Source organism: Rattus norvegicus, chromosome 4 (genome assembly GCF_036323735.1).
Source record: "Rattus norvegicus strain BN/NHsdMcwi chromosome 4, GRCr8, whole genome shotgun sequence".
NCBI lineage: Eukaryota > Metazoa > Chordata > Mammalia > Rodentia > Muridae > Rattus > Rattus norvegicus.
Genome location: NC_086022.1, coordinates 10,675,527 through 10,698,193, shown reverse-complemented (window position 1 = coordinate 10,698,193; position 22,667 = coordinate 10,675,527). Strand labels below are relative to the sequence as shown.

Below are 22,667 nucleotides of genomic sequence, written 5' to 3'. Positions count from 1 at the left end.
ATACCCGGTTTCCAGGAATTAGAAAGTTATCTCAGATAAAACAAGGTGTGCGATGGGTTAAATGTATGGGACCAAAATGCCAAACAGGAAAGTTAAGACCTTATGTGGACACCCATAAATTTATGAGGAAGGGATCTTTAACAACGGTGAGGTACTCAGATTACTATTCCTGCAATCCCAGAGATAGCTGGTGATTAAACGGGGAGTGAATTGGTAGTGTTCCTGCAGAAGATATTGATAGAAGTTATCAAAAACAAGCCCAGGCCGTGCCAATTGCCCAAACACAGGACATAATAGGGATTGAGTTTCCAAACTCATAGGGGGACGCATTATTGAATTACTGATGGCACTACCCTTAAAATGGTGGACTGATAAGGCAGGGCGTGTAGAGCGGTGGCCATTAACTAAGGAGAAATCACAGGCACTAGAGGTGCAGCATACAGAAGAATCTACCAGTCCTTGGGATTCGTCAATACCTTATAAAAACGGGAAATGTAGGGTGTTAACAGACTTGATCCTGGTGTCTAGAGTAATCCGACCAATAGGTCTGTTACACCCTAGATTCCTTTATCTTCTTTATTACCTAAGGCATGGCCTACAATAGTAATTGACTTGAAAGACTGCTTTTAAATTATCCCCTTGCGAGAGCAATTTAAAGAAAAATTGTTTTCACAGTGCCTACTGTCAACCTGTAAACAGATGTCTGTGGAAAGTTCTTCTACAGGAAAAGAAAAGCTATTGATACATCAAAACTGGCAAAAATTAGAGCAGGAGAGGTCTCCTGAAAACATTGGCCACTGACTTGAAAAGCACTTATTTCATTGAAAATGCCTCTGTTTATAATTTCCTGCTACACACTGAACAATTAATGACTTAAAACAGAAGGGGGTGTGTGGGGACTTTTTTTTTCCTTAGAATTCTTGAATTTTGGTTTCTTTAAAAAGCACAGAAATATTGTAAGAATGTCCTTTCATTTTAATTCCGGGCGTAGGGATGTGGGGAAGCTTCGGACTATCCACAGCTGACTGTGATGTTCCTCGTGCTCTAGCAGAAGTGTGGTTTGGCCAACTGCAGATAATTTCTGTGACCGGGTGATTTTTGGAGTTCCAGAAACTTTCCAGAGGGTGTATAAATACTAGACCCCCGTCAGCATGGGAGCAGGTAGTTGCTGGTTGTGTAGGGAGGTTGGTTAGAGAGGATAGTAGCTTCGGTCAAAGAAGAAACAAAAGGAAAGATATTAGATTCAGGGATCCACCCCTCCCCACCACATCCTTTCTCATCTGGGGCTGGAGGTGAAACCAGAAGGATAAAGGTTAGGAAAGAGAAGGCTCCACAAAGTAGCAAAGACCAGCTACAAAGCACATTTTCAGTTTGCTTTCATGATCATTAGGGTTTAAATATAAAAATGCTGGCTGGGGTTGTGTCCCAGTCAGGAGAGTGAGTGCCCAGTGTACACAACATCCTGGGGACAAGTTCCCATCATTGTATAAAGTGAGCATAGTGGTGTGTGCACTCTGGAGGTGGAACATGGACTGAAATTCAAGGTCATCCTTGGCTACAAAGTGAGTTGAGCTAGCCTGTGCTATGTGGGCCCTGTCTTCAAAGTGGGGAGGGAAGCTGGAGAGACGACTTAACTGCTAAGAACACTTGCTGCTCTTCCAGAAGACCAGAGCTTGGGTCCCAGCACCCTCTGTCAGGGGGAATCAGACAATATCTTCTGGCCTCCCGTTACCCTCACAAATATGTTCATCCCCACACAGAGGCACACATGTATACACACATAAATAAAAATAAAATCTTTTAAAAAGTAAAGAAGAAAGGTAAGTACTTTACAGGATACAATTCTTCCAGATGAATCAAGGCCTTTTCCTGGATTTGTTAAATATTGAACAACTAGCTGGAGAGTCCAGTGTTGCTGATAAGCATGTTTGCCTTGGCAAAGGGACACCCCCAGCGCCCCGCTTCCCTGGCTTTTCATCCATTGACTGATGTGCCTGGTGGGGGCTGTAATCCCCCATTCACCTCTCTGCAACTGCCTAACAGAGTCTCAGATGACAACAGCTGCTGATGGAGGTCAGAAAAACAACTGCAGAAAATGAGAATTACCAGAGCGAAGAGTCTGTCATCGTAAAGCCAAAACCTTTCCCATGAGGCTTGAGGCCCACGGCCAGGCAGGGTGGATGTGTTCTGGAACGTTATCCTGCACCTTGGACAGTCATCAAATAGAAGGAAAGTTCATGACTGTGCTAAAATCAGGCCTTTCTTCTTTCATTCATTTATTCATTGTCTTTGTGTGGTAAATTCTAATTGAGTCCCTTCTCTGTTGCAGACACTGCTGAGTGCTGGGGTCATAGAACAAGGGATGCAGTTGACTAAGTCAGGCAGGGAGTCACAGAAAGCCAACAAGTATAAAGCCAGGTTGCCGAGGGCTACGGGACATGTACCAGTCTAGGGAAACCCACTCCCCAAGCTTGGGGCACTGGAGAAGCACCAGCCACAACCTTGCTGCTGAATAATAGAATCGCTTACGATCAGAACCCACAACAGAATGGTGGCTGGTGGAGACAGACAACTCCCAGACTAATGGGAAATAAAGCATGAAACTGAGACTAACTCTGAGACACCATGGTGTTGGGGGCATCCAGAGGAACCGAGTCCCTCTGTTCAGCTCTCTGGATCTGCTCACTGCCTCTTCCCTGCTTGCTCTGCGTCTGGGGTACTGCCCTTACGGGATATACCTATAACCACCCCAACTTCTAGCCTGTGGTTGCTTGGACCAGTGGAAACCACACCAGAAACTGGACTTGCAGAATGGAACCTATTCCTTCCTGCTTTCCTGGTGGGTGGCCTTGTCCTGACTGGGTTTTTCATGCCTCACAGAGCATGGTGGCTTCCACTCTCAACCCACCACCACCTCTTCGTCTTGCTCAAGGGCAAGGGTCAGAAGGTATCTTGATGTCACTAAGTCCAGGTCCCCCTGCTCTCACCCTTGTAAACAGTTCAGTATTGATCTTTCCTCAAATTACTTAAATGCAAATTGCGGGTGTTGGGACCCTGATGAACATGCATCTCGTTTGGGGGCTGGGCTCATTTTTTTTTGTCTTTTATGTTTTGATAGCTCTCTATAATAACCGCCTTTGGCAGTGTGTGGTCAACACACAGCTCCTTATTTTCTGTGAGAACCACCTCTAAATCACAGGCTAGCTCAAGATCCACATCTGTGCCAAGTGCCCATAATCGACTGGACTAAAGGCCAAAGGTCAACTAAGCTAAGCAGATGTGCTATCCTAGAACCCCAGCGAGACCGTGGATCTCTGTCAGCTTTGGCAAATCAATCTTACAAACAAATAAACAAGCAAACACGGCATGGCTAAGAGGAGAGGAGGCTGGGATGGCTGATCTTGGTTGTCAGTTTGACTACCGCTGCCATTAACTAAGTCCCAAGCTGCTGGGCACACACGTGAGGAATCATATTATTTGAAGCAAGAAGACCCACCCTTGCCCTGGCAGCTCCCTCTGGTGGCATCCTAGATAAAATTGTGTGCCCTCACCTGGCTGGCAAGTCCACCCATTACTGTTGAGACATTTCTGGACCTGTATTAGAACCCACTGGATTCCAGCATAGACTGAGGACCATCAGCAATCCGGGACTCCTCCAGGACCCCTGTATCATACCGGGACTCATCAGCGTCATGGTCTGTGTAACTACAAGGTTTGTGGCCTTTCCATCATGAGACAGCCATTGCCTGGACTGCACCCTGTAAAGTGGTCTCCTCCCCCAGTGTGTGCAGATGTCTGTATAGTCGCTCTATAAGTGACTCCTGACTAATGCACCTACCTCCATTTGCACCTGAGCCAGGCTGTCTTTAAGGTTCTAACCCAGTAAGTACCACAGCCCTGTCATTACACTTAACCTTTCCGCACATTTTAAGTTGAATTCTGCAACTCACAGTGAGATGACCAAAAAATAATTATAATTTTCAGAAGTAGGAAATAGTAGTTGATAGATTTTAATGCTTATCTTTACATTTTGGAGTGATTATAGACTCACCATAAAAATACCCGCCCCTTCCCCCCCAAACGTACAAAGAGTCTTGGTACCTTTCCCAGTATTGAACTCCTATCCTGTACCTACAGTTCAATGTGAACACCAGGAAACAGGGCTGTTGGGATAACTTAGTCAGTAAAGTGCTGGCTATGCAAGCATGAAGGCCTGAGTTCTCTTCCCAGCTTAGCCTGCTTGGCTGTCTCCAGAGCCTAATAGAGCCTATAAAAAAAACAAAACAAAAACAACAACAACAAAAACCCCACAAACAACCACAACAAACATAGCATGGATGGCTCCTGAGGAAGCAAGATGGACAGCTCCTGAGGAAAGTTGACTTCCAGCCCAGGCACACACATGCATTGGTAGGTGGACCAGAGGAGACTGATGCCCTGTGTCATCGCTCACTAAACTAGGGTTACTCAGTTCTCACCACATCTTCAGCATGTACTTGTATGCAAATGAAATCAGGGGGGTCTGAGTCTATGCAATTTTATCTGAAAAAAAATAGACCAACCTTCTAATCAGCGCTTTCGCAGACTGCTCTCCGTTTAAACAAAACAGGAGGCTTCTCTATCAGTTAAAGCTTTAGGCCCTTTTGCTGAGGCATCTCTCAGCATCTAACTTAAGCCTGCCTGTGTCCTTGCCATGTGGCTAGCTCTTTACTGCCCTGCCCTGCTCAAGTCTCCCTTCTGCTTTCTCCGCCATCTCCTTCCAGTTCTCCCCCCTCCACCTGCACCCTATCTGGAAGTTCCATTTCACCCACCCCCGGCCCCCCAACCCCACACCTCCCAGATATTGGCTGCAGATCTTTAGTATAACCAATCAGCAGTTGGATAACTCCTGATCCCTCTCTTCTGTTGCCTCAGGCATTGAGGGCTTGCCTGACCGTCATCTTTTGGACAGGTGTGGGAGAACAAAAACCCAGTAATGGGGCATAAAAATGACAATACCCAAATCCTGCGGGCGCTGAGCTCTCTGAAGATACAGAATTAACAACTGAAAACAAACACAGAGTTTTCATACAAAGTGAAGGAAGGTCACCCTACTGTCCCAGCATGGGAAAAGAGCTTCCTCTTCCTGGCTGTGCCCGCCCTGTGAGCGTGCCACTGGATCTCACTAGCCTGCACTCACACTGGTAACTAGAGTCATGCACAGTCATGCATGCAGACACGTGGGTTAGTAGTGAACTGCATGTACTAAGTGATAGTATGTTGAGATAACAGACCTGAAGCATTCTTGTCATGTTTATTTCATGCCTTCATTATTTAAATTCATTAAGACACAAACACATCCTTGTGCTACAGTTGCTTACAGCAAAACGCTGGGTTAAGTGTGCAGCCTGGATGTAAAGTCGGGCCGCGCATGGAGGTTTGCATATGCAAAGGCTGAATTCACCTGACAATGATTTCCCTAGTTTTTCCCAGTTGTTCAGTGAGACTTGGCTCGAACCACTTGGGCTGATTTCCTTTTACAAAGTCCAGAGTGGTGTAGGTTCTCCAGCTTGTCGTCTGTGTCAATAGTCCTCGTTTATGATCAATAGATCCCCGTGCAGATGTGCCAGATGTCTCTGAGTCTTTAGCTTATAAGAGAACACATGTTGCTTCCAGTATCTTGTTTTGATATATTAAACTGCTATACACAACCAAGAGTGGTTTTTACACTTCAGTATTACTGGATAAATGCCTCTGAAGGGTCTCTGGATCGGGTGGCGAGCCTACCTCCAGGTTTTTTGGTTTTCAGACAAGATCTCATCATGTAGCTCTGGCTGGTCTGGAACTCACTCTATAGGCTTAGCTGGCCTCACACTCGCAGATACCCACCTGCCTCTGTCTCCTCAGTGCTGCCTCTGTCTCCTCAGTCTACACTTAGTTTATGAGACCCCAGTCTCTTCACACTGGCCACCAGCTGCGACCGTTGCCTTCACTGGTCAGCCCTGAGAGGTTAGTCTCTATTCTCCTCCTCCGCTCTTCCAGATCCAGGGTTTCAGCACACAAGGAGCTGAGTGAAGATGTGAGGCAGGCATGGCCTGTCAGGCCGGTGGGCCGGGAGAAGCACATGGACGGGAGGCCCAGCATCTGGATGGAGTCAGCATCCTGGAAAGATGAGGTCACATAAGGACAGAGCAGAAGGTTCAAGGTGGACCCTGAGAGAACCAGAGCTCTTAGGGAGGAGCCATGGGGGTGGCACTGGGTGGGGACAGAGGAGCCACCGGAAGTGGAGAGGTGAGAACCACACTTTATCTGACACCCAACTATGACATACAATGAAGACACATGTTTGGCTGTTTATAGCATGCTACAAGGAGGTTACTCTTCCTGGTTAAACAGTCAGGTTTTATAATTATATAATTTCCCAGTGTATGGATTTGTGATTTGCATCCTTGAGAAAGTTGTCCTCTGACCTCCTTATGTGTGCTATGGAATGTACAAACAGGCACACATCAATTAAAGAATGTAAAAAAATACTTTCAGTTTCTCTTAGGACCTCATCTGGGAGCAAAACCAAATGTCTTGGTTTTACAGAGGACCTGGTTTGATTCCAAGCACCTACACGGTGGTCGAGTAATATCTATAATTTCAGTTCTAGGGGACCTGGCAGCCTCTTCCAACCTCTATAGGTACCAGCCATGTGTGTGGTGCACATACATCATACATACACCATACATACATACATATATAATACATACAAACATACATACATCATATATACATACACACATGCATATATAATAAATACATGCATAAAAACATGCATATGCACAAAATAAATCTAAAAGAAAAACTGTTTTGGTCTGTGAGTGTGACTTATTCTGTGAAGCAGGAGGCCAGGGTAGAGCTGAGACCCCAGGATCTCAGCCACCGCCCGGTGCTCAGCATAATCTTCCTATGACTCCTGCTGCAGCAGCGTTCTCTTTTACCTGCTTCAGTTCACCATCTGCCCCAAGCAGGGAGCCCCTTCCTAGTTCTTGCTTCTCTGAGCCCCAGTCCTCACCAGACTCTCAGCTTTCTGCAACTGCTTCACTGTTCCCACCTGCTTTAAGTGTGCCCAGTTGGACAGCACTTGAAGGTGGGAGCTTGCAGTCCAGGTGATCTAATTTTGAATCTCAGATCTTGGCCACATTTGAGTCCTTTTGCATCTGTGTGCCTCTGTTTCACTGGGGCACATAGCCTGTAGGTATCCGTGCATCTGAACTAGAGTGGGACTCAGTTTGCCAGCAGAAAACAATGGACACCCTTCCCAGCCATGCCTAGTCTCGGTCCTAAGGACACCTGCTAGTCTACGTTTCCCTGTCTGTGAGAGTCTTGCAGAGCCAGGAAGTAGGTCAGCTGCCCTACTGGCAACCCCAGGCAAGGAAGCTGAACGGAGAGACAGAAGAAAGCTGAGGAGATTCCAGTCATCCCAACCGACACTACAGAGCAGCCCAGTCCCCTAAAGGCCACAGCTCAAGGATATCATCTGAGACACAGGAACACCCCTTGAGTCAATCCACAGTCAGGAAGCTGAATGTTCATGAACTGGAGAGATGCCTGAATAGCTAATAATGTAAGGCTTGAAGTGAGTCTTAACTACTGGGAGACCCCCCAAGTGAGACACGAGAACGGAGTTAGATGCAAACACAGAGTTTTATTTTCTGATGAGTTGGGGTCAACCTTCAATTAGCCCAAGTGACAGAAGGTGACCTCCAAATGGCTATAACAAGCAGTTTTTATACTTTTTAGAGGTACAGGTTGTATCAGCAAGGTTACAGTTTAAACTTATTGGCTAAGCATATTGACCTTTGAATCTATTGGCTAGCAAGTATATGCCATGCATTCGAACTCTATCTGGGACCAGACGGTCAGGTGACTATGTCAGTACATTCTTCGGTTTTTCAAGAATGTTTTGTCCCTGCTCCTCCTGAGAACTCTGGGTGGAGAATGGAACTTGTCCTAGCCTTGACCTGAGGTGGGAAGCTGATACTTGGCCTAATCTTGACCTGAGGTGGTGGGTGTAAAGCTGGTGAAAGCCCTTAGGGTCCTTCACAGGAACTCCATAACCTACCTACTTTCTACCAGATCAAGCCTCTTAATAGCTCTTACACCTCAGTAAGAACTAGGGCCCTTCAATAACACAGGCTGCTCTTGCACAGGATTCAGGTTTGAGTCTAAGCACCCACGTGGGGACTCACAACCATCTGTAATTCCAGTCCCAGGGCATCCAACACTCTCTGATGACCTCTTCTGGCTTCCACAGGCACCAGGAATGCAAATGTTGTATAGACGTTTATGCAGGCAAAAACACCCATATACGTAAAATAAAAAAGAATTAAAAAATTAATCAGAAGCAGTGGCTGAATGGTTGCTGTCTCAGAGGGGGATACTTCAAGGCATCAATGGAAGCTTGAAACAGTTAAGGGGAAGGATAGAGGCATGTATGCCTGGCAAGGCACCCAGTTCACGACATGGAAGGCACTGTGACGTTATCAAATGATTGATATACTGAGAGCTCCTTAGAGCCTAATCTCTTGAATCGGTTCTCACATCTGAATCATCCTTCCTTCTCAGTGCCACCACAGAATGGAGGCTGTCTTTGTTCCTTTCCCCCAGCAGCTATTAAATTCTGGGATGTGCAGGGCACATCAGGGGCTGACCCTACTACCACAAGGCCATACTCTCTCTGACTGTTGGGCTTTGTCTGCTAAGCCAGTGCTGGGCACACAACTACGGAGCTGTAAAATGACCACCTTTTGGCTCTGAGGTCTAGAAAGGTATGATCAACCTGATTGGATTTAGACTCAACCTGGAAATATCACTCAGGGTGTCTATTAGGGTGTGTCTATTAGGGTGTGTCTATTAGGGTGTTCCCTTACGGCTCAATTGAAGAGGAAAGGCACTCTGTGCCTACGGGCTGCACTCTCTCAAGGGCTGAGGTCCCAGAGGGAATAAAAATCAGAAACCAAGCCAGGCACCAGTACTCACCTCTCTCTGCCTCCTGACTGCATGGGCACCGTCATCAGCTACCTTGTGCTCCTGCAGGCATGCCTTGCCTGACTGGTGACCTGATATCTCAAATTGGCCAAAACAAACCCACCTTTCCTTACGTTGCTTCAGTTGGGTGTTTTTGTCACAGCAACAAAAACTGTGACAAATGTGGAGGGAATCTCTTTCTTGTGAGACAGGTGTCCTTCTCCATGGCAGCCGAGAAGACTTGGTTTATCTCATCAGTGCCAGGGAGGGAGACTAAGGAGCAACATGGGCCTACCTGCTTCTTTGCTCACACAGCATGGTGGCAACTATCAGGAGTCTGAATCAAAAAGAAGAGAAACAGCGGAGGCTGTTACCCCTAGAACAGTAATAGGCACAAACATCCCCAGGGACCTGGGGTGTTACCCTCCATCATCCATTAGTGACTACCATTAGTGGACAAGCCTGTACCTGTCCTCTGACACACAAGGGTCAAGCTAAGTCATACTACAGTCGTGTTATAAAGATGAAGTACTCCTTTGCAACGGTATGTAGTTGAGCACCCGCACACATGACTCGCACACACATGCACAGCATCACTTAAGTCATCCACACAGTGAGACCTTGATGTACTGTGGACGGGGCGATAGGCTCACCATTCACAAACAGTGAGAAAGCAGCAGAAACCCCACTGTGTTGCCGGGAGCCAAGCCCGCTCACACAACCTCTGTCTCAGGAATGTTTCAGCAATGTCAAGCCCACTTACACCCTCTGGGTCACCTAGCCAGTTGTCCACTCTTCTCACTTTTACAGCTTCCGTCTCCAGCGGTCGGTTCTTATCAGTCTACACCTGCAACTTACGGTTTAGGGATATAGGGAGGTGGTGACTGTATTGAAATTGGTCCTGGGTCCTGGGTGACCTTCCCACCTGCTTGTCTTTATAAGTGGCTGTTTTTTTTAATTAAAGTTTGAGAGCTTGATCAGAACACAGATGTTCTCTCCTTTGCGTCTCCTGTCCCCCATTCTTTTGCCCCCTCCCATGTCTCCTCTGAACGCCCGCAGGCCCGGGCACTGAGTGAGCAAAGCTTGGGACTTCAGGGCATTGCTGAGCAAACTGAGGGATCCCAGCTCATGTGAAGACAATTTGAATACAGAGCAAGATAGCCCAGGCTATGACACACCACCCATGAACTTCCACTGATGTAACACTTCCTGCCCTCACCCTCATCCCTTCAAAGCCAGCTCTGGAGCTGTGATTTTTCTCTCTACTGTTAGCTAATCAAATTTGGCATCTGCTCCTTGCTCCTGAGCAGGGCACTGACTGGATGCTGCACAAAGGTGTACAAAGGTGTACTCTAGCACAGCCAAGGAAATGACTTTCTAGAAGCGAGAGCTTTACAGCTGTGAAAAATCCTGACTTGAGGTTTGCGGACTCCTTGACGACTGAATGCACCGGAACAAGTGTGCAGTGAGTGTGACTGGGCTTCACAGTGGCAGCGACCCTTCATGCGAGTGCTGAGATGAAAAGGTGCTCTTGACACTACCACCTCAGCTCCAGATGCTAAAAGGGGACTCCATTTGAGGATAAATGGTGCTATTGTTCTTGGCTATTAGATAGAGTGTTCGCTCTGGCCACAGGGCATCATCTCAGCCATTAAATTATTAAAGCTCTAGAACACTATGAAGTTTACTTTGTGAATTTGCATCTGTTGTTTGGTCAGTGCAAGGATTTCGAACGGTGTTATAATTAAAGTACTTTGCCTTCGTGACTTTAGAGGGCTTTTGTGATCAATACAGTAGGATTCTACAGGGGTTCCCACTTGGTTCTCTACAGACAGCACCTGGTCTCCATGGAGACATGGGCATGGAGGGGACAAGGAAGGTGAGAGGAGCTGGAGTTGGGTCGAGGTTATGGCAGCTACTTCTCTGAGCTACTCTAGGGGACCTTCAAGGGCTGCCAAGAGGAGTGTGGCTGCCACTGTCAGGTGAAGAGAGGCATGGGAAGCCAGGCTTCCGGGGACTCCTCTGGATGGATTAAGACACAGACAGCATCACTGGAAAGTCCCCAGACTGGCAGCAGCTGGGGGCAGGTGTTAGACAAGAGGGTTAAATGGGCTGACAGCATTGAGGGTCAAAACTAACGCATCTCGTGAAGAATGGCAGTGGGGGATGGTCTGTGGAATCCTGTGGCCTCTTCCAATTATGGTTGTCATGGTCACAGAGCATCCTACAAAGGTAATGCTGACTACAGGGGTGATTTGGGTTCTCAGCAAAAGTGGGAACCCCATGTGTACTCGCTGATTGTTCCTGCAACATCCTGCGAAGTGTTCTTAGAAGCAAAACCTCGGGCCATGAGACAGGGTCTTAGTTAGGGTTTTATTACTGTGAATGGACACCATGATCAATGCAAGTTTTTAAAAAGGACAACATTTAATTGGGGCTGGCTTACAGGTTCAGAGGTTCAGTCCATTATCATCAAGGAGGAAGCATGGCAGCATCTAGGCAGGCCTGGTGCAGGAGGAGCTGGGTTCTACATCTTCACCCGAAGGAAGCCAGGAACAGACTGACATCCTCAGGCAGCTAGGAGGAGGGTCTCCAAGCCCACCCCACAGTGACACACTTCCTCCAACAAGGCCACACCTTCTAATAGAGCCACTCCCTGGGCCAAGCGTATGCAAACCATCACAGCTACCAACATTGCAATTTCTTTGAGAAGCATGGGCTATTGTCACAGAGCACACAGGAAATGCAGAGGACAATGAACACAGCTAAAGCAGCCTGCACAGTAGCCACAGGATGCCCATGGGCAGGACAGAACTGTGGAAACACAGCTGAGCTAAACGTTGGAGAAGAATGGGGCTTAGTTGGCTAGAAGTGTAGTAGGCTAGCACAGTCATGTGACATCCAGTATGTGGACTAAGGTGTAGAGGGCCGCAATAACATTCGCCACCACAAGATGGCGCTGGCTTCCACTGCGCCCCACGTGGAAAGCTGGGATAGCTTTCGCCATTACAAGATGGCGCTGGCCTCTGCCGCGCCAGCCGACTTCCTTTCAGGAAGTTAACTGTGTGCGCATGTGCAAGAGTGCCTTCGTGCCAGGTCTTTGCCCACTCCGGGATGTGCCTAATGAGATCATGGGTAAGCAACCAATCAGGCGTGGACACGCCACATTAGGGTGTATATAAGCAGCGCCATTCTGGGGCTCGGTCTCTCCTCTTCAAGATGCAATAAACGCTTTGCTGCAGAAGGATCCTGGTGTCCGCGCGTCGTTTTTGCTGGCGAGACGTTGGGCGCGTGACACTAAGGGATGCTCTCAGCAAGGAGAGATAAAAGAAGTCTCTGTGGAGCACAGGTAGAGTAAGGGCGAAGTGGAAACTTAAGGGTTGTGTGGGAAGTCAGATGTGTTGGATGGTGTTTTGCTGGGGCTCATGGGTGAGGGAACATTTCACTGAAGCAGAGTCAGGAGAAAGGATGCTCTGCTAAAACAAGCATGTGAAAGGACATGTGATGAAGGATTGTTTGCTAACTACACACATGTATTGGTCAGTCTTACAGTGCATAGTTGAGCTGCATTTGTTGGTACTCTAGAGAGAGAAATGCACCAAAAGATTTCTGGTGGTGTGCTGTGGTTTCTTGCCACTTCCATGGACTCAGGCTGATTGGCAGAGTGATGTCAGCTGAGACAGACACATGTGCTGAGGCAAGACCCATGGAGGACATGTGATATCGGAGGGTATAAATAGGACTTGACAGACAGTGATGGGAACGGACCTTGACTTGCTGGTACAGCTAGCTGTGCAGTGCATGTGGGTCTCAAGTCTTCACTGATCTTCACTTTGCACAGCTGAGAACTTCTCCCAGTGTCCCTCCGGGTCCCTCCTGCTGACTCAAGCCGAGGCTGAGGCTTGGCTGTCTCCGCTAGGTCACGTCACCGCTGTTGCTAAACCAACTCTACCGAACAGGACTGCTGGTGTGTCCATGAAGTGTTTGCGACCTGTGAACTGAACTTAAATGCCGATTTCCAGGCAACACAGATGGGATTTGCTCCAAAGAACCATTTCTAAACAGGTCCACTTCCCCCCATATCCTTTCTTTCCCACTTCTTCTGGTGGGTGGTGGGCTAAAAGGGAGGTTAAAGTGTTTAAGAACTATCATTAAAAATAGGTTTTGAAAAAAATTAAAGTTTTATAGGGGTCATGGGTGGGACTAGACCAGGCTGCTTTTCATACCATTGGTGTAATAGCACCCAGTCCCTTATTTACCAGAAAAGGAAGGATGCCAGTGATGGCTTGGGGTTTATCTCTATGGAATGCTGTGGGAGAAGTCAGGGAAAGGGGCCACCATCCTCCCATTCTTACACACTGACTAGGGAGGCGCAGCAGGCCTGAGAATGAGCTGTGTCAGGGGGACATGGGCTTTCATTGAGCCCTACAAGAGAGGAAGAGTGGCAAGCAGCCAGCAAGATGCCGAGGTCTTTACCATGAAAGCCATGTCGATTTTGGCATCGTGGAAGAATACAGGGGAGACCTGAAGGGAAGGGGAAACACGCTTGGCTGTGCCTGTCAAGTTCATTATGCTGGAGAACAGGAGTCATGCGTCAGCAGACTGGTATGGAACGCAGAGGGTGAGACACACCAGAACCCAAGGCAGACTCGCTAGCACAGATACATGTGGCACCACAAGTGGGGAAGACTGTTAAGGAGAAAATGCCAGATGGCAAATGAGGGATGTGCACATCCTTAACCTCCTGTGCTCGTGGGAGGCACTGCTAACAAATCACAGCGTTCTTTCTTTCAGAACCCAGTGCTGAACAAGGCACAGGCAAGGGATGTACACGGCAGCTTGGAAGCAGTGCAAATGCCGCAGTAAGATCCTACAGGATAAAGTCTTAAGTAGGTGCCTGCAGGTGACATCTGGGGAGTCACTGGTCACTTTTGGGCAGGGGTGCACATGTATGTGGCGGCCAGAGGCTGATGTCAGTTAACCTCCTCAATCACTTTTATTTATTTGAGACAAGATCTCTCACTGAACCTGGTTCCAGCTCTGTGATTAAGACACATGTCACCATGCCTGCCTGGCTGTCACAGGGACTCTGGGGATGGGACTCCGGTCCCTATGCTCAGCAAACACGACCAACTGAGCCATCGCCCTAACACCTAGAAACTATTGTCTTTAATGTTATATTTTAATTTTAAAAGTTTTTTTGTTGTTGTTTTGTTTTGTTTGAGACAGGGTTCCTCTGTGTAGCCCTGGCTGTTCTGGGACTCTCTGTGTAGACCAGGCTGGCCGAAAACTCACAGATATCCGACTGCCTCTGCCTCCCAAGTGCTGGGATTAAAGGTGTGTGTCATGCTGCCCAGCCCTATTTTTTAATGTTAAAACTATTTGTTTTAACATTCCATCTGTATTTCCTTTTATAGAATAAGCATGCGAAATTGAAAGTACTGAATAACAGGAGGCAAACAAGTCCCCTACTAACTTACGATCCCTGGTGACAGTTTGCTGGCCTTCGCACAGACACGCACCAGCATGTAGGTGAAAATGTGTCGGGTTTCCCTCCCCGGGCCGCAGGGGTTTCCCTCCCCGGGCCGCAGGAGAAACAGTGCCCTCTCCCTTCTTGACCCCCGGCCCTTCCCTCCCTTATTCCCTCTTGCCGCCGCTGCGTCTGGCGCTGCCACTCCCGGAGGAGCTCCCGTCACTGGGGTCTCGGGCCTCCACGTTACTGCGGGACGAAGAGCTCGAGGAGATCAAGAAGGAGACTGGCTTTTCCCACAGTCAGATCACACGCCTGTACAGCCGCTTCACCAGCCTGGACAAAGGGGAGAACGGAACTCTCAGCCGGGAAGATTTCCAGAGGATTCCAGAACTTGCCATCAACCCACTGGGGGACCGGATCATCAATGCCTTCTTCTCAGAGGGAGAGGATCAGGTAAACTTCCGAGGATTCATGAGAACTTTGGCTCATTTCCGACCCATTGAGGATAACGAAAAGAGCAAAGATGTGAATGGACCGGAACCCCTCAACAGCCGGAGCAACAAACTGCACTTTGCTTTCAGACTTTATGACTTGGATAAAGATGACAAGATCTCCCGCGATGAGCTGTTACAGGTACTGCGAATGATGGTCGGAGTGAATATCTCAGATGAGCAGCTGGGCAGTATTGCAGACAGGACCATCCAGGAGGCTGACCAAGATGGAGACAGTGCCATATCTTTTACAGAATTTGTTAAGGTTTTGGAGAAGGTGGATGTAGAACAGAAGATGAGCATCCGATTTCTTCACTAAAGGGCAGAGACCAAATTATTCTTGCTTTCTAGTATTTAAGAACTGAAACTTCCTTCTGTCCTCCAGCCCCACCCCATCCTGTCATCCCCCTTTCCAGAATACTACAGCTCCTGCATGACAACCTGAAGTCTCTCCTGTCCATACAAACTTGCCTTTGGTGTATAAACAGGGCGTTACAGAATGGTACCCTGTCTATTTCTGTTCGGTATCCACCCATCAGTCTTTATTGTAAGTACCAACTTCCCCTGTTCTACTGTTCAGTGCCACGCATCCGTCCTGTCTGAGGAAAGAAACAGGGACTCATGTCAAGAACCAGCCAGCAAAGCTCCCACTAGATGGGACCATATCCATGCTGCCTTCCCTTCATCAGCCCTCCATCATGGTCCTGTGTGCTGTGTCCTGTGTCCTGTGTCTGTTTCTTCCTACCTCTCTGTCATCCAGCCTTCTCTCCATTCAGTCTTTCAGCTGTCCTCCTGTCGTTGAGATTCCCTGCATTCTACTTGACTCTGGGCTCTGCTGGTAAGCCTGTTTCTGATGTGGCAGGATAGTTAGTGGTCTGGTGATCTGTATCTACCTTCTGATGTGGGATATTGCCTATGCAGGAGCTATTGCTCTGTCGTCACAGGGCTTATGAGCAGACATGTTCTTAAAAGGTAGTCATGGTGAGGCTTGTAGAGCCATGTCTCCTAGGTGGCTTCCCAGGTCTCTCTACCTCTGACTTTTTATTTTCAAATATATTTATGTGGCTTTTCTGGGTACAGTGTTGACATTCAGAAAATAGTCTAATGCCTGCCAGTTTGCTTCTCTTTGGGACATTGTCACCACCTAAGCGGCTGTTCTGACAATATGGTAGAGGGCCTTCTTGTGTTTTTTGACAAGGATGGGCACCCTGGAGAGCTGCCCACATTTGCTCCACAGCATGGGTTATGCCTCAGTGTTCTGTACACTTGAAGATTCTTCACATTTCCAAACAGAAAGACTAGTGTTACAGAAGTGCCTGACTTACTTCAGTCCTAAAGAATTAGATTGTCCTCAGTGTCTTAAAGTTTTGCACAAAACTCTGAATGAATTTTATACTTGGCAAATTTTAATGCTGGAAGATGTATAGTCAGTTCATAATCCTGGTCCAGGCACTGTATGCATTGAATGTATTGTCTCATGAGCTTCCTAATGACACGACCTTCCTAGCTCCTTGTGAATACTATACTATGCAGATCCCTTAGAAGCATGGGACCTGGGACTGGTGGCACCAACTGAGGTGACATTCTCTGCCAATGTCAGCTTGATTTAGATGTCACTGAATCAAGCTGCTTCCGCCCTGTGTTCCTGTGAATCTGCTCTTGGCTGGCTTTCTCTGGTGTTGCCTGCTTGCTTGCTTGCTTTGTTGCTTTGGAAGGCTATCCAAGATATGTAAGCAATTCTTTAGGAAATAAATTGCTGTTAACCCAAACAAACAAAAACACTGCAGACGAGATGGGTAAAGGTGAGCAGTGGGGGCGTGGCTAGGACAGATGGCTAGGGTCTACATGAACTGGGGAATTCTTTATGAAATATGTCAGACTTTGTGATCAAATGATGTGATATAAGAATTGTATAAAGGGAATAATTGTCTGATACTTATCTGTTTGAGAAGTACTTCAGAAGCATCTTGATTTAATTATTTAAAGTTTCTAAGATTATGCCCCCCTTGGCTGTATAGCAAACTGTTTTTATCCACAGTTGTGCCTTATTGTCCCATTAAAATTGTATTCCTCAATCCACCAATAAATTAATTGTCATTAAAACAAAAAAAAAAAGAAAAAAGAAAATGTGTCGGATGTGCACTCTACATGCTGGGTTTTCAATTAGCACATCATTTCCAGTACCTGCCTCTCTTCACAGCCAAACATGTGGGTAGCTTCCAATTTAATTATTAGAATAATAGCCACAAGAAGCAGTTTTAAAACGTCATTTCCATTTAGATCTGGATGTTCACTTAGGATTGACTGCCAGAAGTGATCAAAATACTTAAGCAGTTCAAGTCTCTTGTTACAACAAAATGCATTTTTTTTTCTTTTCTTTTTTTCGGGGCTGGGGATCGAACCCATGACCTTGCGCTTCCTAGGCAAGCGCTCTACCACTGAGCCAAATCCCCAACCCAACAAAATGCATTTCAAAACCCCCAACAGAATATAGAAGTATTTACACTTCACAGTTTCCAACTATGTCGTTTTACCACCCTTACGCTGATCAGATCTTTTTCCACACTTTCTTAGATGAATGCATGATATAGCAAATTGGATATTTATCAGCATATACATACATTTGTATGTATTAATGTGTACACACATGAATATACATTATTATGTTTATCCAAATAACATTAATGATATGGACACCAATACACATGCAAGTGGTCAGCATGGTAGTGGGCACCTAAGATTCCGTGGCCCCAGAGGGGAAAGTAGGAGCACCAGCAGATCAAAGTCATCGTCAGCTACGTAATAAACTGGAACCCAGCCTGAACTACATGAAATCTTGTCTCAAAAGAAAACATACATGAAGATTATTCCTCATAAAGGCAGCAGGGTTTTTTATAACCCCTTCCACAAGATCTTGATGGTACGGTTAATGCTTTCATCAAAGAAGACCAGCATTTACAAAGCAAACTACTGACCTGCTTGCTATCCAGAGTTTTTAAAAACAAGTCAATGAGTGAGACATTCTGCCAGCACTGACTTCATTCTTAGCGCAACTTGCCCATTATATTAAGTAATGTGAGCCACTTTCACCAAGGAAGGAAACACACCGAATGATGTTAACAAGCTTGCCCATGGCCATGCCATCGAGCAGAATCCACACCCGTTCTTATCTTAGCTGAAGGTCTCATAGGTAGATGTGGGATGATTTCATTACAATATAGAACGAGGCCTGCCATTGGATGAGAAGGAAGGATGGGCAGGAGAAAAGTTTGGGGGAAGAGGAGGAGACTGGACTGAGAAGGCAGAGAAGCCAGGAAGAGAACATGGAGACTTACCTTAAGATTCCATTCTGAGTATTTACAGGTTGTTATGAATGTTCTTAAGGGGTGGATGTGTACAGGGCTTTGTATGTTTAGGTGGGCAATTATATCTTATCAATTGGATCAGAGGCTGTTGTGTTGTGTGTTCTTTCATGTGGCCATTTAAGAGTAAGAGGGTATGTGGCGGTTGGAGACACTAAGCCACCATGGAATTGGGATGTGTGTTTCTGGCAAGATATCTACCAGATATCTCGGGCACTGCAATGCCGGACCCAGTGGGGGTAAAAGACAGTCTTTTTTTTTTTTAATAATTTTACAACAAGAGGTAAAGATCTGAGGACAAGTCGGGTAGCACTTTGTCCCTTGTTTGGGGTCTCATTGTCATTTGGCATTGCTTACCCTGGCCAGGAAGCTCCCAGGGGTTCTCACGTCTCTGCTTCCCTGACCTCTCTGTAGAGCGCTGTGGTTACAGACACTTGGCTGGACCAACAAGTCCCATATTGGCCTTTTCGTCTGAACTCAAGTCCTCATGCTTGTGCACCACGTACTTTACCCATGGTCACGCCCCTAGCCTCACCACCCTACTTTGTGCTGCTGACTTTGACCATTGTGGGTACTGTATAGACCTGGAAGCTGCCTGCTCCTGCAGGTGTGAGTGTGGGAGCGCGGGCTCTGTCTTTTGTTTGCTGAGCAGTTAGAGAGATGACCTCCTCCCTCCCTTGGTCTCAACATCAATGGCAGGCAGATATATGTGGCCCCAGGGTCACGAGAGTGGGAAAACTGAACATGTCTCACCTGTTACAACCCTCTGGAGAGAGGGACCCGCACCACACCTGGGCAGCAGGATGAAGCTGCCTCTGGTAGCAGGGGTTGCTGGTGAGTCAGCCCTGAGGGGATGAGAGTGGGAGAACCAGCTCAGATACCGCTCAGACCCACATCCAGGACTTCGAGGTGGCCACCCCAACGTCTACCACATTGATGAACTTCTGGAGTGCGTGAAGGGGTTGATCCTACAGATCCAAAACTACTGGTCTCCATGACACAGGGCAAGAACAATATATCCAAGAGGAGTCTCACTGGTGCTCCAGTATCCACAGTGTAGAAGAAGCCAGAGGCCTCAAACCAGACCAATTTCTCATTGCAATGAACACTTGCAAGCTAAGAAGTGTGGACAAAAGGGTGTTAGTGTGGGACACTCTGTGACACACTGCAGCTTCCACAACAAGGCCTTTTTCTCTATTGGGGAAAAAGTTGCAAGAATGGAGGGTGGGTTTGAGGGAAGAGAGAGATGAGTGGGATTGGGGTTCATGATGTGAAACCCACAAAGAACCAATAAAAAGGGAAGCAGCAGCACAAGAAGAGGAGGAGGAGGAAGAAAAGGATGAGGAAGAGGAGGAGGAAGAAGATGAGAAGGGGAAGAAGAAGAGAAAGTGATGGTGGTGGTGGTGGAAGTTATACACAGGATTTGTCCTTTGGGACTGGCACGTTTCAGCAAACATAATGTCCTTAGAGCTCACCCTGGCTGCAGCACGGCTCTGGATCTCCTCTGGTGCAACTGTGTGGATACACCATAGTTTGCTTGTCCAGTAATCCCAGTGGACTCTGGTCACTAAGTCAACAAACATTCTTTGTGCCAGCGATGAGCCATGCATAGCATTTGCCACTGGTCGCATGATTGCTGTGGACAAAGCAGAGAGCTTGAACTTCAGAGAGGAGGCCGCATTGAGTAATCGCAGAATGGGGCTTTCTTGTCTGAAGAAATCATTAGTGCATAGAGTGCTCTCAACTCACATACCCGTACCACTTAAAAAAAATCCATCACATCTGTATAGAAATGAATTAATAAACTATGAGAATTGTCATGGAAAAGCTTGAGAACCACCATGCATGGCATGAATCTTACGGGAGGTGGGGAGGAGATCTGAGAACTCTGCCTGTCTCTGGCCCCGTCGTTTCTGGTTCCAGCAGCAGGAATAGCTGCAGGAGCATTCCTGAGTCTGGGAGCACAAGGGCAGGGAGCCTAGGACTCTGCCCATACTCAGAAGCAATGACTGTTATGCCAGGACGGGTGCCAGCTTGCCCCTCTCCTCTGGCTGGTATTTATTATGACCTCTGAAAACAGTTAACATTTTTGTTGTCTTGTTTTCTGAAACAGTGTCTCAGTGTGCACAGGATGGTCTTCAATCCTTACACAGGCAAAGATGGCCTTAATCTCATAATCCCTCTGCCTCTAGTTCCTAGTTGCTAAGATTTGGCTAGTTAAACTGATTCTTGTTTGTTTTTATTTTTTTTTTTTGAAACAGAATCCCATATATCCCTGGCTGACTATGTAGCTAAGAATGGTCTTGAACTCTGACCTTTGAGAACTGGGGTTACAGTCATGCTCTACTTGTCTACTTCATGCAGTGCTGGAGACTGAACTCAAAGCTTCATGCATGTCAGACAAGCACTCCGCCAACCAAGATACATCTTTAGCCCTAAACTGTATTTTTTTTTTAAGAAGCATTCTTCAGTTTGTCACAGGGCTCTCTGGTCAATTCTGGAATTTGCAGTAAGAGAAGAGGCTTCCACACCAGAGGACTGTGGAAGCTATCCCCACCGGCTGCTCAGAACTCCCACAGCATCACAGGGTGCTGCTTTTCTCTTTGGGTACTTGATTACTGAGTTATTTTAGATCTCCCTCTTGTGGGCCATCAGTGAAGTAAAACACACCAGTTAATTTTAATAAAAGTGATAATGAGTATTATAGGTTGAGAATCAATTGCTGTGAATTCTGTAAATCAATCAAGACCCTTGAAGGTTTTCATTGTGGGACAGTGGACTGTGAGGGGAAGTCTGGTAAGGTTGAGCTAAGGCCTAAAGCCCTGGAGACCCTGAAGGGACGGTAGGAGCTTCTCCTGCTCCCAGCACCAGGCCCCTGTCATGTAGACACAGCCCCCATAGAGAGAATTGTGGCCATCAGCACATAGAAGCACAATATCTAAGCCCCTCCTCATGTAGATGAGAGATCACAGGCCAAACCAATAGGAAGCACCTGCTGTCAGATCCAGCCCACCCCCAAACTGTATGTAAGATCCTATCCAGGAGGAATAAGGTGTGAGAATTACTCTGCCATCTGAGAGCGTCTACCATAAGGGTGTAACACTGCCTGAGAAAAGAATGCTTTGCCACCAGTGCAACGTCTTGGAACAACAGAGGCTGCTGGGAAAGCAGAGTCAGCAGCAGCAGCAGCAGCAGCAGCAGCAGCAGCAGCAGAGATGACAGAGGTACTTCCCCCTCCCCGCTTATGCCCTGTTCTCTTCACTTGAACACCCTCACCATGCCAGGCTAGAGGTCTTCATGGACAGCCTCCAGTAGACAGGCTGACAGTGCATAGCATGTACTATAAAATCATGTCCATAAGCCATCTTTATCAAATCTTAACATTTATCCTATATTTATTATTCTAATTAATTAATTTGTGTATGTACATGTGTATAGTACCTATGTTGAGGTCTGAGGATGACTTGTGGGATTTGATTCTTTCCTATTATGTAGGTCCTGGGGACTGAACCAGGTCATCAGACTTGGCTCTTACCTACTGAACTGGTTTGCTGGCCCCATATTTATTATAGGTTTATTATTGTAACACTTTCTACCACCTGAACTTTATTCTGATTTTATATTTATTGCCCACATACTTACTCTTATGCATCTACATACATATGTGTCAATGTAAAACAAGCTATTATCTTACAGGCTTTCAATCTTCCCGCCCGAAACAGTGACACTAATACATTATTTTGTAATCCTCCCTTTTCCTTTGAATTACACTTGTGAAGTTAATCCCTGTGTATATTTCATTCCTTTCCCTGCAGGCATGTATTCTGTACATCTCGTAACAAGACTTCTGAATCTTTTAATTTTTAAGAGAAAGAGGAGAAAGAGCTAGGTAATGATGAAAGTCAACAGAGCCAATGCACCATCTAAGCCTCGAAATCTTGAGAGGATGAGTGTTTCCCTTTTCCCTGCCGCAGGGGTGTAGATCCATCCACAGGCCATAGGCCATACGCTACACTTGCTCATATTTACTTTGCTGGAAAAGGAAACGACTTCCAAAACAGAGCAGTCAGAACAAATCAGAAGTGAAAGTTGACCTGTGTCACAGGAAGTTCACAGGAAGCCAAGCCGGGTAGATGTAGGAGTGAAACAGCTGTTTAGAAGCTCAACTAGAAGTTTCCTCTATGGACCAAAAGATACAGTTCTGTATTTTTATTCAGTGAAAGTATAGTTATGTGAGAGTAACAATGCAGTTACTTTGTAACTACAAAAGTTACATACATACAGTTAGATACAATGAACATGTAATTGACATTCCCAGGAAGCTGAAAAAGGGAAAATGTTGCTATC

At 46.7% G+C, this 22,667-nt stretch overlaps 2 protein-coding genes across 2 annotated transcripts in view; one reads left to right on the top strand and one right to left on the bottom strand.

The window, feature by feature from the left end:
- The window catches only part of Kmt2c (lysine methyltransferase 2C), a 402,268-nt gene that overhangs the window by 57,772 nt on the left and 321,829 nt on the right, over positions 1–22,667 (bottom strand). The window lies entirely within an intron of this gene.
- On the top strand, positions 14,534–17,085 carry LOC120102456 (calcineurin B homologous protein 1-like; the record flags this gene model as incomplete). The annotated part of the gene is made up of 1 exon (XM_039108952.2): positions 14,534–17,085. A coding segment is annotated over one exon (744 nt), but the record flags the coding sequence as incomplete, so codon positions are not given.